At 40.5% G+C, this 14,583-nt stretch overlaps 1 protein-coding gene across 1 annotated transcript in view; it reads right to left on the reverse strand.

Moving 5' to 3' along the window:
• Positions 1-3,217: 3,217 nt before the first annotated feature.
• Positions 3,218-14,583, reverse strand: part of RBPJ (recombination signal binding protein for immunoglobulin kappa J region) — an 81,700-nt gene continuing 70,334 nt past the window's right edge. The window contains exons 9-11 of the mRNA XM_024204285.3: positions 9,243-9,398; positions 8,113-8,216; positions 3,218-7,931 (exon numbers count right to left, since the gene is read on the reverse strand). Coding sequence (XP_024060053.1) covers positions 7,616-7,931; positions 8,113-8,216; positions 9,243-9,398 — 576 coding nt within the window. The 3' untranslated portion in view covers positions 3,218-7,615. The remainder of the gene's footprint in view (positions 7,932-8,112; positions 8,217-9,242; positions 9,399-14,583) is intronic.

The following is a 14,583-nucleotide window of genomic DNA, read 5'->3' on the forward strand; positions in this document are numbered from 1 at the left end:
TCCACTGTCAGTGTAGCTCTCATTTTGGTGTCCCTGTCCTGGAGGGCTAGGGAGAGCTCAGCACTCAGATCCAGGAATGTTGCCTCGCATGTTTGAAAGTTCTGCAACCATTGCTCATCATACCATGCCTACATTACAATGTGATCCCACCAGTCAGTGTTTGTTTCTCGGGCCCAGAAATGATGCTCACACCTGCAGCTGTTACGTGAACGCTACCAACAACCTTGAATTGGTTCTCACTGTGTCCCACACAGCAAGCTGTCCTCCAAAAAATTGTCATGTTCCACACGGATTTGATTCCTCTTACAGCTCTGCAAATACGGGAATATTGTGTGCCTTGTGCTTGCAATGCTCATAACAATAGTGCAGAGCCATGAAGGCTCCATGCTTCTGTCACAGATGGTGTATAGCAAGAAGGGTCATGCAGGTTCATTTTTTTTTTTAAAAAAGCACAAAAGTTATGGGATGGAGACAGATGCATGCTGGGAAGTTGACCCCTTGCTCCCAGTCACCCCATGCAACTTGTTTCTGCCCCCACCATGCATTGCCAAAACTTCCAAAAGGACTGCACTGCACAGCAGCGGGTTGCAAAGTGGGATACTTACCCATGGTACACCACACAGTGCATCAAGACAAGTGCTCCTGGTGAGTATGCACAGCACCGACACAAGGAGCCAAGTATGCACGTGTACAACCAATATACTAACTGCGGCAGTTTTATGCCGACTTAACTTGCCTCAACCAAAGTTTGTAATGTAGACATGACCCAAGGAACAAAAATGATTTCTTTGAATAAGTCTTCACCACACAGGATGTTGTGTAGATACTTAGGCTAGTAACAATACATCTACTAGCTCTAGATGTACTAGATGAGATACTATCAGAGACGGAGGGTTTAAAAAGAGAGGGATGCTAGAACAAAGTGGTTCATGGGGGGGGGGGGAGAGCAAAACGTCACCAAGCACAGATGGTATTTACCCAAATTTTTTTAAATAGGCACACATTAAAATCAACTCCTCTATCAGAGGATTGGAGGGTAGTAAATGATGTATCCCTATTTAAATAAAAGCAGTAGATATGGTCCAAGGAATTTCAGACTAGTAAGCCTTACTTCTTACCCTGGTAATTCGTTGAAATGTTAATTTAAAACAGAATTATAAAATTCCTTGAAGATCATACACTAGGGTCTAAACAACAGAGCTTCTGCAAAGGAAAAGCATACCTTGCCAATGTATTACATTTCTTTGAATACATCAAAGAAACAGTGACTAAAGGAGAACCAGTTGATATAATTTATTTACACTTTCAAAAGGCAACTGGCAAAGTCTCTCACAAGAGGCTTCTGTAGAAACTAAGTCATGGCATGAGACACACTTACAGATCAGAAACTAGCAAAGAAACAGAAGACAGTAGTAATAAGTAAGGCTAAGGTTTGTCAGGGATATTTTTTAGTAAAAGTCACAGACAAGTCACAGGCAATAATGAAAAATTCATGGAAGCCAGTGAACTGTCGCTGACTTTTACCAAATATATCCATGACAAAATGGGGAGTCTGGGCAGCTGCGGGCGGCTGGGAGCGCCGTGGGTCCCCCCACCACCAGCAGTGGATGGGAGTCCCTTTTGCTGCCCATGGCAGCGGAGAGCAGCGCAGGTCCCCGCTGTGGCCCGGGGTGGCCAGGAGCTCCGTGGGTCCCCCCTGCCGCCCACAGTGGATGGGAGCAGAGGAGGTCCCCGCAGCGGCCCAGGGTGGATGGGAGCAGCGGGGGTTCCTCTTGCTGCCCGTGGCGGCAGAGATCAGCAGGGGTCCCCCCCTGCAGCCCGGGGTTACCAGGAGCTCCGTGGGTTCCCCCTGCCACCCACAGCAGCTGGGAGTGACAGGGGCCCCCCCTACCACCTGGGAGGGCAGAGATACCCCACAGCTCCCTGCCTCCGTAGGCGGCAAGGGACCCTGCAGCTTCCAGCTGGCACTGGCTGAACTCACATAGGTCTTTGGAAGTCACAGATTTCGTGACTAAATCACAGCCTTAGTAATAAGTGATCAATATTTATCATGGCAAAAGCTTAACAGCTGGGGTGCCACGAAGTCCCATAGACTGTTTAATATAGATTAGATGATTTCCTCCCACCATTCTTTTTTTCCTACTGTACCACCAGTCTTATCTCTGTCAATGCCTCGTCCAAAAGAATTTCCCCATTTCTGCGGTCCCCAAATGCCCCATAATCAACTGCAATGCAGCAATGGAAGTGGAAAGGGGCTTTAAAGTGGATTTAAGTGTAATTTACATCAACTTTGGAGTCTATTTATACTTCCAGACCATCCTAAAGGATCTTAGTATATATGAGAATCAGACCATTGATGAGCAGTCAGTGGTTCCAGTGTAGTTCCAACAACACTCCCTGAGATGCGGTGCCTTAAGAGGGCCATTTACTTTGACTATTCTTAAGGCCACATTCTCCCCCTCTCTCTTCCTTCTCCTTCATCTCTGTGCAGCTGCAATGTACCAGGAATCATACCTCAATTTATGCAGACATGATTCCTTCACATCATGAGTCTTCTTCTACCTTAATTAAAAAAAAACCCTGTTTCTAGTGGTGGGCCCATTACCTGTAAGGACCAGCAAAGTTCAAGTCTTAGTTATCAACTTTCTCCATTTTGTTCTTCTTATACTTTGAACTAGCACTTTTACATGGATACTACTCAATTGTACCTATCTTTCAAAGGTCTAAAATAATTCCTATGGTTAAAATCCTCTATCAACTTACTCCAGTTTATGTCTTTGTCCTAGTAGTGCTTTGCTTATCTAGCAATAGCCTCCTCTTTCCTGTGCATCCCACAATCTCACTACTGTTAATGAGTGCAATGTCTGCCACTCCTGCCATTCCCAACCATTTTCCGGTATGCCACATCTATTCCCCATCTCCTTTCAAGAGTTTTGTATCTTTATGTATATAATGGAATTAATCCTGTGTGATGGCAGCCCAACCAGGAGATAACCTCAATCAGCTGTAGCATTTGGACTTGCTGGTTCATGTTCTCCCTAAAACCAAGGCACAAACTAGCTTGTTATATATTCAAGGATGAAAACGGAGCCTAGCTATTAACCAACATCTGAAAAATGCTCACCCAGACAGAATGCAACTACAGACTGGGAGGAAAAATAAAACAGGTTAAGTAATTGTAGTAGTAAGGCTGCTACATTTAAACAATTAAACACAGTTCATTTTTTTCTTATTTAATAAATAATATCAAAAAAGTGAACCGGTTCTTTTTTTACATTACTGGAAAAACAACAGTCACTTGTCTAACTTCAGCAATTATACAAGCTGTAGAGAAACAGGTTTAGATTTGAAACAAGTTTTTTTACGTGGACTTTCCGTATGCAGTTTAAGTGGAGGCCAGGGTGCCTGCCCTCACATCTATTGATGACTTTTCCTCTCCTGGGCTTGGTCTTCTGCTGCTCTGGTTCCACAGATGACCTCACTGTTTACAAGCCAAAAAACCGGATTTCTTGTTTAACATTGTCAGCAAAAATGTAGCAATTTTCAACAAATGTGATTAAATTATATTACTCCCTATATAGTATCATCATACAGCTGTTAAAGTAAGTTTGTCACAGGAGTAGTAACATGACATTTCATCGTGACTAAAACCTTATAGAAAAAAATTGAAATGAAATATTATATGCGCTTACACACACTGGACAAAACACTTATGTAGTTTACATTTCATTTTTATTTATTCCTTGAAACTGCCCATATTGCAGATTTTTTTGATGAAATATGGAACTGAGCAATTCAAATTTTCTACAAAATTATGGTAAAAACTTGCTCAATTTTCTACCTTATTGCTAAGAAATTTTACAGGTGCACAGTTTGTAAAATATAACCCTTAAAGGACTGAATGCATATTCTTGCTGCAAGATTCAAGAAACAAACTAAAACTAAGCATAGCACCTACAGCTGGACAAATGCAGTACTGACTGTAGGCAAATGTTTACAAAGTTGGAACTATTCATCCATTTTGTAACTTTACGAAGGGAGGAAACAGTTCAGTCCTAAAAGGGTTAGGTAGAAACCCTAATATATTACTGTTTCTAACAAAGCTGCCACTCAACCCCACAGTACAGTGCTTGAAAACAAAGTCAACCGTCTGGCACAGGAAAGTACACACATTTTTTCAGTACTCGTCATAAACACAGCTGCTTTTGAAAGTAAAACGTAAATAACATGGTTAATAATTACAGAGCATTTTGTTTCAAAATTGACACCTCTATAGTCATTTGGTCTAAAGTGGGTAACTCACTTGTTTCATTTGTGTCAGATTTGTATTAGGGGTTTTTATGGTTTTATTTCTTTAGGTTCATGTCTTTTCAGGTAACCAGTATGATACCTTATAAGTCTGTGCAATGAAGACAGAAGTGAAATAGTGTATATCAGAATTAACAAAAAGACAGATGCAGGGAGCCTTCAGATAAAATTAGGAAAATGTCAGCAGCAGGTTATATTATACTAGTGTTGAATTCTGAAGTGCAGTTCTAAACAAAAACAGAACATAGGTAGCTTTGAGCATTTAACTTGCTTTCTCATCCTATTAGTTGGAACTATAAAAACATTCTGAACAGACTCAATTTCTATGTATACTTTTAGAAATAATAAGATAAGACAAGACTTAACAGCTACAGTAGAACAGTTCTATAGTTTCATATTGAAACATTCTATAAGTAGTTCAACAGAAATTTTTAGCATTCTTGGGATATTATTAGTATCATGAAAGATGATCAACAGCTTTTGATGCCATTAAAAGTAACAAAGCCACTCACAGGAAAGAGTTCAAGAAAATTAGTTATTTGAACTTAAATTACAACTGAGCATCTTTCTTAGTGACAGTGTGGATCCGGAAGACAATTCCTGTGTTACTAATTATCTACTAAAGACAATGGAGCCACAAGTCCAGGAAAAAGCCAACAAAAAGAGCTTTAAAAATTGTACGTGAGCAGATACTGCTGAAATGGAATTTAATGTACTTTTCCACTCACTAGCCTGTGGTATGTAGAGTGGCAGAAATTAGGCCAAATGCATCATGTTTGTTAGATTCTTTAAAAGTCCAGGAATATTGTGTATACTCCATTGGGCAAACTTATTGCAAGGAAAGAAACTGAATACAAAAGTCTATTGCATTTACATGTAAAAACATTTTAAAATAATGTATATAAAAGCAGGTGCCTCTTATGGTTTGAAAAGCTATTTAAAAATATTCCTTGAAAGTTAAAAAGCTTGTTATGGTTTTATCTGCTGTGTATGTAATGGTTTGTTCTTTAATATTATAGTAAATCCATTACTAACCACTTCCTTTAATCCTCAAGCTAATAAGTGAAGAAAACCTGAGGCCCATAAGTTAAACAGTACTGTATAAAACATACTTCTAGCAAAAACATTGTGAAATGATTTCTGTCAACATAACCAAGAGAAAATTAAATAGCACACAGACAAGTAAACAGATTTGCAAATAAATGCCAGTAAACAGCTTAAAACAGAGATAAGGCCACAATGAAGTCTGCCCTTGGCCACTGAAATAGAGATGAGGCAGTATTTGTAACAATGTTCAAGGGAAGGTTACATAGTATAAAATGGCAAATAAGAAGGCCTGTGGTAGAATACAAGCACATTTTAAAAGGACAGTGGCACTGATTTAACAACTAACTGAATATGTTTTACAACGGATTTCTTCCCTTAACCACATTGTCTTCAGTCTTCAATGAATGCAAAACCAACATGTTCATCAAGCAGCTGAGGCAAACACGTAGAACAGAGCGTCAGAGAAGACAAACATATTGCAGAGAAGCAATGCTTTAAAATGGTGCTGGTGCTGAAATTGGAAACTTGTAAAGTGGTCAATAGAAATCTATTCAAATAGTCAATGGGTAAGCCTGCAGGCCATGCTCTGTAGTAAACTACAGGTTCACATGTACACAGTAGTTGTGGCTCTTGTTTCATGGGATGGTTAAGGTTGAGCAATTCATAGAGCTTATATTCTTGTCCTTGAAGGGTAAGGTTACACTACATCCTATAAGCCTATCCCTGGTTCTGGGATTGCAAATGAGCCACTGGGATATATTTTCAAATATAGTTGAAGCGATCAATTACATAGAGAGGGATAAAAAAAGGCAAGTTCAGAATGAGAGTAACACAAATCAACTGAGTCAAACTGAGCCTTAAATTTATGGTGGAGAGAAGGCTTGAACATTGCACTAATTGTTCGCAGGGAAAGAGAAAACCCCCTGGAAACAGAGATGGGAGTTGACTTCATTACAGTGCTTTTGTAATCTTATAATTGCCCATTTCTAAGTACTAAAATTTATTTCTAACTATTATGGTATGATCACTTCACAATGAAAGCACATCTCAATACAAGGATTACACCAACAGTTGGCCTAATTTACTGAACAGTAGGAAAAAAACCCATGCTTTTTGTGATTTCTCTCATTGTATAATGATGGGCATCACCTACCAATCCCATTTGTAGCAAATACTTCTCACGATATCTTAGTCACATGCCAACAAGACAGAAGACATGCTGCCAAATGAAGTCATTGGGAACATTCCACTTTTGAAATAAAATGTTTAAGTTACACTTCATACAAATTATGTACAAGATTAGAAAAAACCTGAATGGATCCTGAAACACTTTATGATACATTTCTGACTTTTAGGAGGGAAGGGGGCAAAAACCACCCTTCAAAACACCAACGTATTCCTGTGACATGACCAATCATAAACATGACTGTTTGAGATGTCACATATTTTGAACTCATGTAATGTTAGACCCTCATGAATTATCACTATAAATACATATTTTAAAAAAAGGAAAACATAGAAATAACTATTAACAATGACTGAAAACAGAGCACTAACGTTAACATACATTGCATGTATTGCAGGCAAGGCAGAGGCATTTTATTTTAAAGCTTTTGCACAGACTTCATATAATCTTAAAAAAAAAAATATGCTGGCCTTTACAAGGTTCTACTTGCTGAAATAAAAACAATTTCAGTTCATAAAAAGTCATAAGACTTCAGTTTAAAAAAAGGAACAGTTCCAGCCACAGACCAAAAATATATATATTTTTTAAAACTGGAAGAGTATGGTAATTAGATTATACAAGCATGGTCAGGCTTGGAACCTGAATATACTTCAGAGCAAAAGCTCAGAGGAAAAAAAATAGAAACTATTTGGTAACAAAAGTGTACTATATGTTGTGATACAAAAAAGGTATGGTGAAAATGTACCTTTTATACTAAAGCTTATACAAGTTCCTTGGTCCGTAAAAATTATGTCACGTTCATGTTTTCTAGTTTGCTTAACTTGTATCCCAGCCACATTTCAATTTCTTGCCCATTTAAAAAAAAACAGCTGAAAAATAGATTTTAATAAAGTTTATACATTTTGGATTTTTTTTTTATTGTGGCTTCTATTTTTAAGATCAGCACTTGCAGGTAACAAGGTTCAAATAATATCACTTAGAATGGAAAGGTGTTTTCCCATGAAACCACAAAATTGTTCAGTTGTCTTGTCTGTAGCACTTGAAAGTCTGTTAAAGTCCAAGCAAACACTGTAGTTAGGAAACTACTGTTGCTGTAGATGATGTGACATTGGTTGGATTTGTGCTGACATTTGTGTAACTTCCCTCGCTGTTTGTATTTGTTTCACTGGAAGCCATGAGGCTTGAGTTGGCTCTGAGAATTGCTCCTGCAGCACTGCAGTGTGGTCGTGGGCCTGGCTCCGGTGTATATGTAAAGGTAAGGCTAGTGGAGTAGATTATGCCATCATTACGGACCAAAGTTACTGGAACCTGGACTGGCTGACGGACCCACCTCCAACCCTCTCGGAATGCAGAAATGTCTGGAACAACACACAGCATACTTTCTGCACATCTGACAGGAGAAAGGACACACGTTAGCTACCAAGCAGGTATTCAGTAAAAAAAGGTAGTAACTCAGAAAACGGAGATATGTAACAAACAACAAAAATCCAATTTACACTTGTCAGAACTTCAACACCAACTGTAAACAGAACTCCACCCACCAAAAAAAGAAGTAGAAAATAATACTGCACCTGTACATGGTTTCAGCTTCCACGTCCCCAAACCAGACACGTAAATTTGGAGTGAAATTCTGACCTGTAAGTTCCAGCATTGCTACATCTCCACCACCATTTAACTAGAGAGAAAATAAACCAGACATACAAAATCAGAAGGAATTACTCTTGTAGTACATATGAGTACCATAAACACTGGTTTATTACTTCTTTTCTAATTGATAAAAGCAGCAAACAAATTCAACTCAATAAAAGAAATCACATGATAGATAGCTCCAAATGGTTTGGTGTTCTGAAGTGAATGGCAACGCTTGAAGAAAGACCATTTATTTCACAAAATATAAATAGCCAGCAAGCAAGCATCTATGAGTAAAGAGCCTGCACTGTCTTCACCATTTGGTAGTTCATCAAAGCCCAAGGTAGTAAGAACTCCAGGACACAGGATATGACCTTTTGTGTAGCCAACCTTTTGAGTCCTCTTTCAAACAGAACGAGAGTTGTTGTTAACAAGGAAGGGTTTGGTCATAGTGTGTTAATTGGTAATTAGTTGTTATTGATAAGGAGTCAATATACATTTCTAAATAAACTAAAATAAAGATCTTCGAGGATTTATTACAGAGGGCAATTTTAAGAAGTTCAACAATTCTTAAGAAATACACAAAGTCCATGTTCTCTTTATCGAGCATGTGTTCTTGTCTTGCGTAACAGAGTTGAAAAAAGTAGCTAAAATTTTATGGAAATATAAACAGTATTTTTACTTAACTTAGCAAAACACTCTTGTGGATGCAGATATATAATGTAGGACTAGTTCAGAATTGTTCTGCTTAAGAGAGTTTGTAAGATGCTTTCTAAGTGTGAGAACGCAGTCTATTGATTAGAGAGGGAGAGACTGGGAATCAGAACTCTTTGCTTTTACTCCCAACTCTGCCACTGACTCACGAGTGACCTTAGGCAAATTATTAAAGTTCTCTTTGACTCAGTTTACCCATCTATAAAACTGGTTACATAATACTTACCTACAGCATCTCACAGGAGTACTATGAAGTTTAATTAAAGACTATGAAGTATTTAAAGATGCTCAGATGAGAAGCCCTATAGTAAGTGCAAAGTTTATTAACAAGAACAGAAAAAGTAAACAACTGACTTACTTGAAGACTTTCTACAACAGGCACAGGTGTTACTGGAGCATGGACTGGTCCCATCCCCTCATAAAATGTATATTCTGCCTTATCTGTACTAATGATTGTCCAAGAAGCTCCATCATTAATCATCTCTTTATTTGGTTCCTTTGGGCATGGAGTAGCCTTTAAGAAAGAATGGTTAGAAGTTTGGTCTTTATATTGGTTTGATATTCACACCAGAATAATGAATAATTAGAATTGGTAAGAGGAAGTGGGTCACAATGTCTCATTTCAAAGTTATGCAACTTAGTTTCCCTGTGGCTCTTCCTATAACAGAATGTAGTCAAGGAACAACCCCTTGTACAATGCGGAATGGATTGAAATTTGCAACACATCCTCCTGTGCTAAAATAGTCATCAAGAGCCTTACAAGGCATACAAGACACAAAATAAACAACAAAAATATTCAGACAGAAAGATGGGTTCTAAATATGGGAAATGTGAACAGGTCCAGGAGGAACACCCTTCACTATTTTTAATGATTGAATAGGAAGGAAAATCTTGATTTTTTCCCCTCTGTTATGACATGGGGTCATGGTATGGAAAAGATTGATAACCACTGCACTAGAACAAGTACAATTACTGAATGAAATACAGAGCTGAAAAATGTCAGTTCATATGCTTAAGTGTTCTGTGTTAATGCTTTGTAAATTTGTGTGTGTGGGGGGGGGGTGGGTGGGGGGGGTGGCTGCATTGCAGTGTCAGGTTCAATGTAAGACATCCAAAAGATGTGACAAAAGGAGAAATTTTACTAATCTGTAAATTTACTTTATTTGATCCACTTTAGAGCCTTGGGTTATAGTTCCTCCCAACCAACAGATGGAGACAGAACATTAAAACTTTTGATATCACACCCGTGACATACAAGATTTGGCAGTTTGTCAACCTCCTCTTGAATTCATTGAAAGAAGTACCAAACAAAAAATTGGATTGATGTTATTCAATAACCATTAACAAATAAGTTCAGTAAGTAGAAGAAGCAATCTTAACATGGGATTGACTCAGTAATGGCATTAAACCTCTCAGTAATGAGGTAGACGGCCAAGCAAGGGAGGTGGGTGGGGGCTGAACTGATCTAGAAGATTCCAAAAAAGATAATAAAATTTCCCCTTCTATGATCTTCTGTACCAGTCCAGGAGCTTGGAACTTTCCAAAGCAGTTCATCATTTTAGTATGGCTGGGACTATCATTAAACTACTAGTGCCAGCAACAACCTTCTACAAAGGCTGTGAATGCAATCTTATTCTCCAATGTTTTCGCAAAGATGTGGGCAGAAGCCCTGAGGCAGCCTTGCAAATCTCTATTAAAGAGGCTTTGGCTCTTTCATAGAATCACAGAATATCAGGGTTGGAAGGGACCTCAGGAGGTCATCTAGTCCAACCCCCTGCTCAAAGCAGGACCAATCCCCAACTAAATCATCCCAGCCAGGGCTTTGTCAAGCCTGATCTTAAAAACCTCTAAGGAAGGAGATTCCACCTTTCTGCCCATGAAGATTCTACTGACCAGATAAAGAGAGCTTTAAAAGATTCTAGTGTTTTTTTTTCCTGCTGCAACATAAAGACACTCTGAACAATTCCCTAATCCATCATCTGATGAGGAATTCAGAGATACATGATGACCTTTACATTTTGGTGTGGGACGAAATACTTTTATTACTGCTTAAATTTGGTTATTCTTTCTATTGAGTCTATAGAGCCCAGCCAATGTAGCCTTCCCTCTTTATGATTCTAGGGCCAAATGTGGTAGAGTGATTTCCCAATTCAGGTGAAAGACTGATGATGTCTTGAGCCTGAATTCAGGCAGAGTTGTCAGCATGATCACACCCAGGTGAAAAATCATATGACTGCTTGCAGAAAAGGCCTGGAACTCCCCAACTCCTCTTGCTCCTATTATTATTAATAAGGTTAGCGCCCAGAGTCTTAACCAGATCAGAACCCCATTGTGTGAGGCATGATATAACCATGCTTTTAGAACAGGACTTGAAAATAGAAGTCTCATCAAAATACTTCTCAGAAGGTTCAAAATGGTTAGTTAGCACTAGTTTCAAGTCTTAGGTAAGAACCATGAGGCTAACTACAAATCTCACTTTATCTGCTGCCTTCAAGAACCTAGAAATATTGGTCAGTCCCAGGTATAGTAGTAGTTCCTCGGCTTTCTTCCCTGGGATTCTGTGTCCAGTCCTTGCATCTTCAGCCTGACTGCTCAAAACCTGAAGGGCCTACCCGTGATGTTTGTTACTTCTTCTCTGGTTCAAGCCTATCTTTTTACTGTGATTCTGTCTCCCTTTTCCTGAATTATAGGTAGGGCCCTATCAAATTCATGGCTATGAAAAACACGTCATGGACTGTGAAATCTGGTCTCCTGCCTTGAAATCTGGTGTTTTGTATGATTTTACCCTACACTATACAGATTTCACGGGGGAGACCAGCATTTCTCAAATTGGAGGTCCTGACCCAAAAGGGAGTCGCAGAAGGGTCACAAGATTATTTTAGGGGGATTGCTTACTTCTGCACTGCCTTCAGAGTTGGGCAGCCTGAGAGTGATGGTTGTTGGCCGGGCACCCAACTCTGAAGGCAGTGCCCCACCAGCCGCTGTGCAGAAGTACCATACCATGTCACCCTTATTTTTGTGCTGCTGCCTTCAGTGCTGGATGGCTGGAGAGTGGTGGCTGCTGACTGAGGGCCCAGCTCTGCAGGCAGCAGCGTAGAAGTAAGGGTGGCAATACCATACCATGCCATCCTTATTTCAGAGGTGGGCAGCTGGAGAGTGGCTGCTGCTGACCCGGAGCCCAGCTCTGAAGACAGCGCCACCACCAGCAGAAGCGTAGAAGGATAGCAGTACTGCAACCCCTCCCCGCAACTCCTTTTTGGGTCAGGACCCCTACAATTACCACACTATGATATTTCAGATTTAAATAGCTGAAATCATGACATTTACAATTTTTAAAATCCTATGACCATGAAATTGACCAAAATTGATCATGAATTTGGTAGGGCCCTAATTATAGGTATTAGTTGTGCTGTATTTGTTCCTGTTGGACTATAATCCTAGAACTCATAGGGCAGTGGTTCTCAAACTGTGGGTTGGGACCCCAAAGGAGGTTGCGACCCCATTTCAAAATGATTTGTTGGAGCCTGGAGCCCAAGCCCAAGGGCTTCAGCTCTGCACAGTAGGGCTCAGGTTACAGGCCCCCTGCCTGGGGCTGAAGCCCTTGGGCTTCGGCTTTGGCCTCCCAGCCTCGGGAGCTGGGGCTTTGGTTTTGCCCCCCTCCCCTCCCTGCTTGGGCGAGCTCAGGCTTCAGTCCCCCCTCCTGGGGTCGTGCAGTAATTTTTTTGTCAGAAGGGGGTCACGGTGCAATGAAGTTTGAGAACCCCTGATCTAGGGCCTCAGCTGGGGGAGGCCTCACTACTTTGAAGCAGTGAAGGACTGTTACCTCTTTTCTAACTCCTCCTTGAAAAGAAATTTGCATTTGAAGGGCACAGGTGGTAGTCTGACATTAGAGGAAGAACCCATTACCCATGGTTTGAGTCACAGAATTCTCCTGCCTGCCACTAAGGTGGCCACGGCTCTAGAAGATTAATAGACTGTCATATCTGGTTTCACACATGAATGAGAGTATGAAGTCCAGAAATGGGAAGGCCAAGATCAGTTCAGCATCCTCATCTTTGGCCTCTGCATACCTGCTCTACTTCTGAACCCACCTTGCCCTTGCCTGGGCATAAACTGGAGTTTGCAGTGACAGGTCTGAGATCTGACAAGATCTTTTTTAAGGGATACCTTACTCCTGTCAGGGAGATCCCTAAGAGCTAATCCTTCTTCCACAGGAATTACTGTCCTCTTTGCTACCTCCCATTTGGCAGTGTCTGCCCAATGATCATCTCCACATCTGACACTCTGAGAGGACAGAGAGCCTTTAACGCCATGCTTAGGGTCCGCTGATTGTCAGTCTTCTTTCTGAAATAGGGGTGGATGGTCAGCAGCTGCAGGGTCCTATTAGATTAGGAAAATTCCCTGGAAGAGGTTCTAGCCAACAGTTTCTGCAGCTCCAGAGCATGTGCCATCCTCATTAAGAGCATTGGCAGGTCCTGCTTAAATATGCAAAGTTCACCCTTCTCTTGAGCTTAGGGATCCAGACTGATCTGCTTATTTTCCATAGTCTCCTTTCCTTTGTCCTCTCTCTCTTTCTCCTCCTGGCTATCTTCACTCTGCCGCTAGTTGCCCTCTTCCTCAGGTGGGATCTTATATGCTGGCTGGTGTTTGGATAGGCTGATGTCCACTGAGTGGTATTCAATAGCACGTGCTCAGTGATTTCCGCGCTGTAATGGGCAGGTAGAAGGAGCTAAGATGTTCCCTTCATCTCCACTTGTTCTTAAACTATAGAAGGTAGAGTTCCAAAGACTCCATAGAATCTGGGTTGTAGTTCTGGAATAAGCAGCCTGGTACTCACGCTTGATTGTGTAGGAAGAAGCAGGTAAAGATGAGACTCTGCCTCTAGCAATAAATGTAGAGGCTTCTTTTCCACAGAGCCTTTGCCCGCAAGAAGATAGTGTGCTGTTCCACAAATAATCTGGAAAAGGGGGTGGACAGTGAAGTGGCAAAGTTTGCAGATGATACAAAATTGTTCAAGATAGTAAAGCCCAGAGCAGACTGCAAAGAGTAACAGAGAGATCTCATTAAATTGGGTGACTGAACAACAAAATGCCAGATGAAGTTCAACCCTGATAAGTGCAAAAAATAAACCCAACTATCCACATACAGTGATGGGTTCTAAATTAGCTGTTACCACCTAGGAAAGAGATCTGAGAGACACTGTAGATAGTGCTCTGAAAACTTCCACTCAATGCACAGCAGCAGTCAAAAGGTCTAACAGTATGTTAAGAACTATTAGACAAGGGATAGAAAATAAGAGAAAGTATCATAGTACCACTATATAAAGACATGGTGTGCCCACACCATGAATACTGAGTCCAGTTCTGGTCGCATTTCAGAAGGGATATAGTGGAACTGGAAAAGGTTCAGAGAAAGGCAACAAAGATGATCAAGGGTAAGGAATGGCTTCCATATGAGGAGAGACTAAAAAGATTAAGGCTGTTCAGATTAGAAAAGAGATGACTAAGGGCGGCGGGGATCTGCTAGAGGTCTGCAAAATCATGAATAGTGTGGAGAAGGAAAACAGATAAGTGTTATTGACCCTTTTAGATAGTACAAAAACCAGGGGTCACTTAATGAAATTAACAGACAGCAGGTTTAATACAAACAAGTGAATGTACTTTTTCACATACCTAACACCTGCAGAACTCATTGCCACC

Source organism: Terrapene carolina, unplaced genomic scaffold (genome assembly GCF_002925995.2).
Source record: "Terrapene carolina triunguis isolate 2854851 unplaced genomic scaffold, T_m_triunguis-2.0 Scaffold66, whole genome shotgun sequence".
NCBI lineage: Eukaryota > Metazoa > Chordata > Testudines > Emydidae > Terrapene > Terrapene triunguis.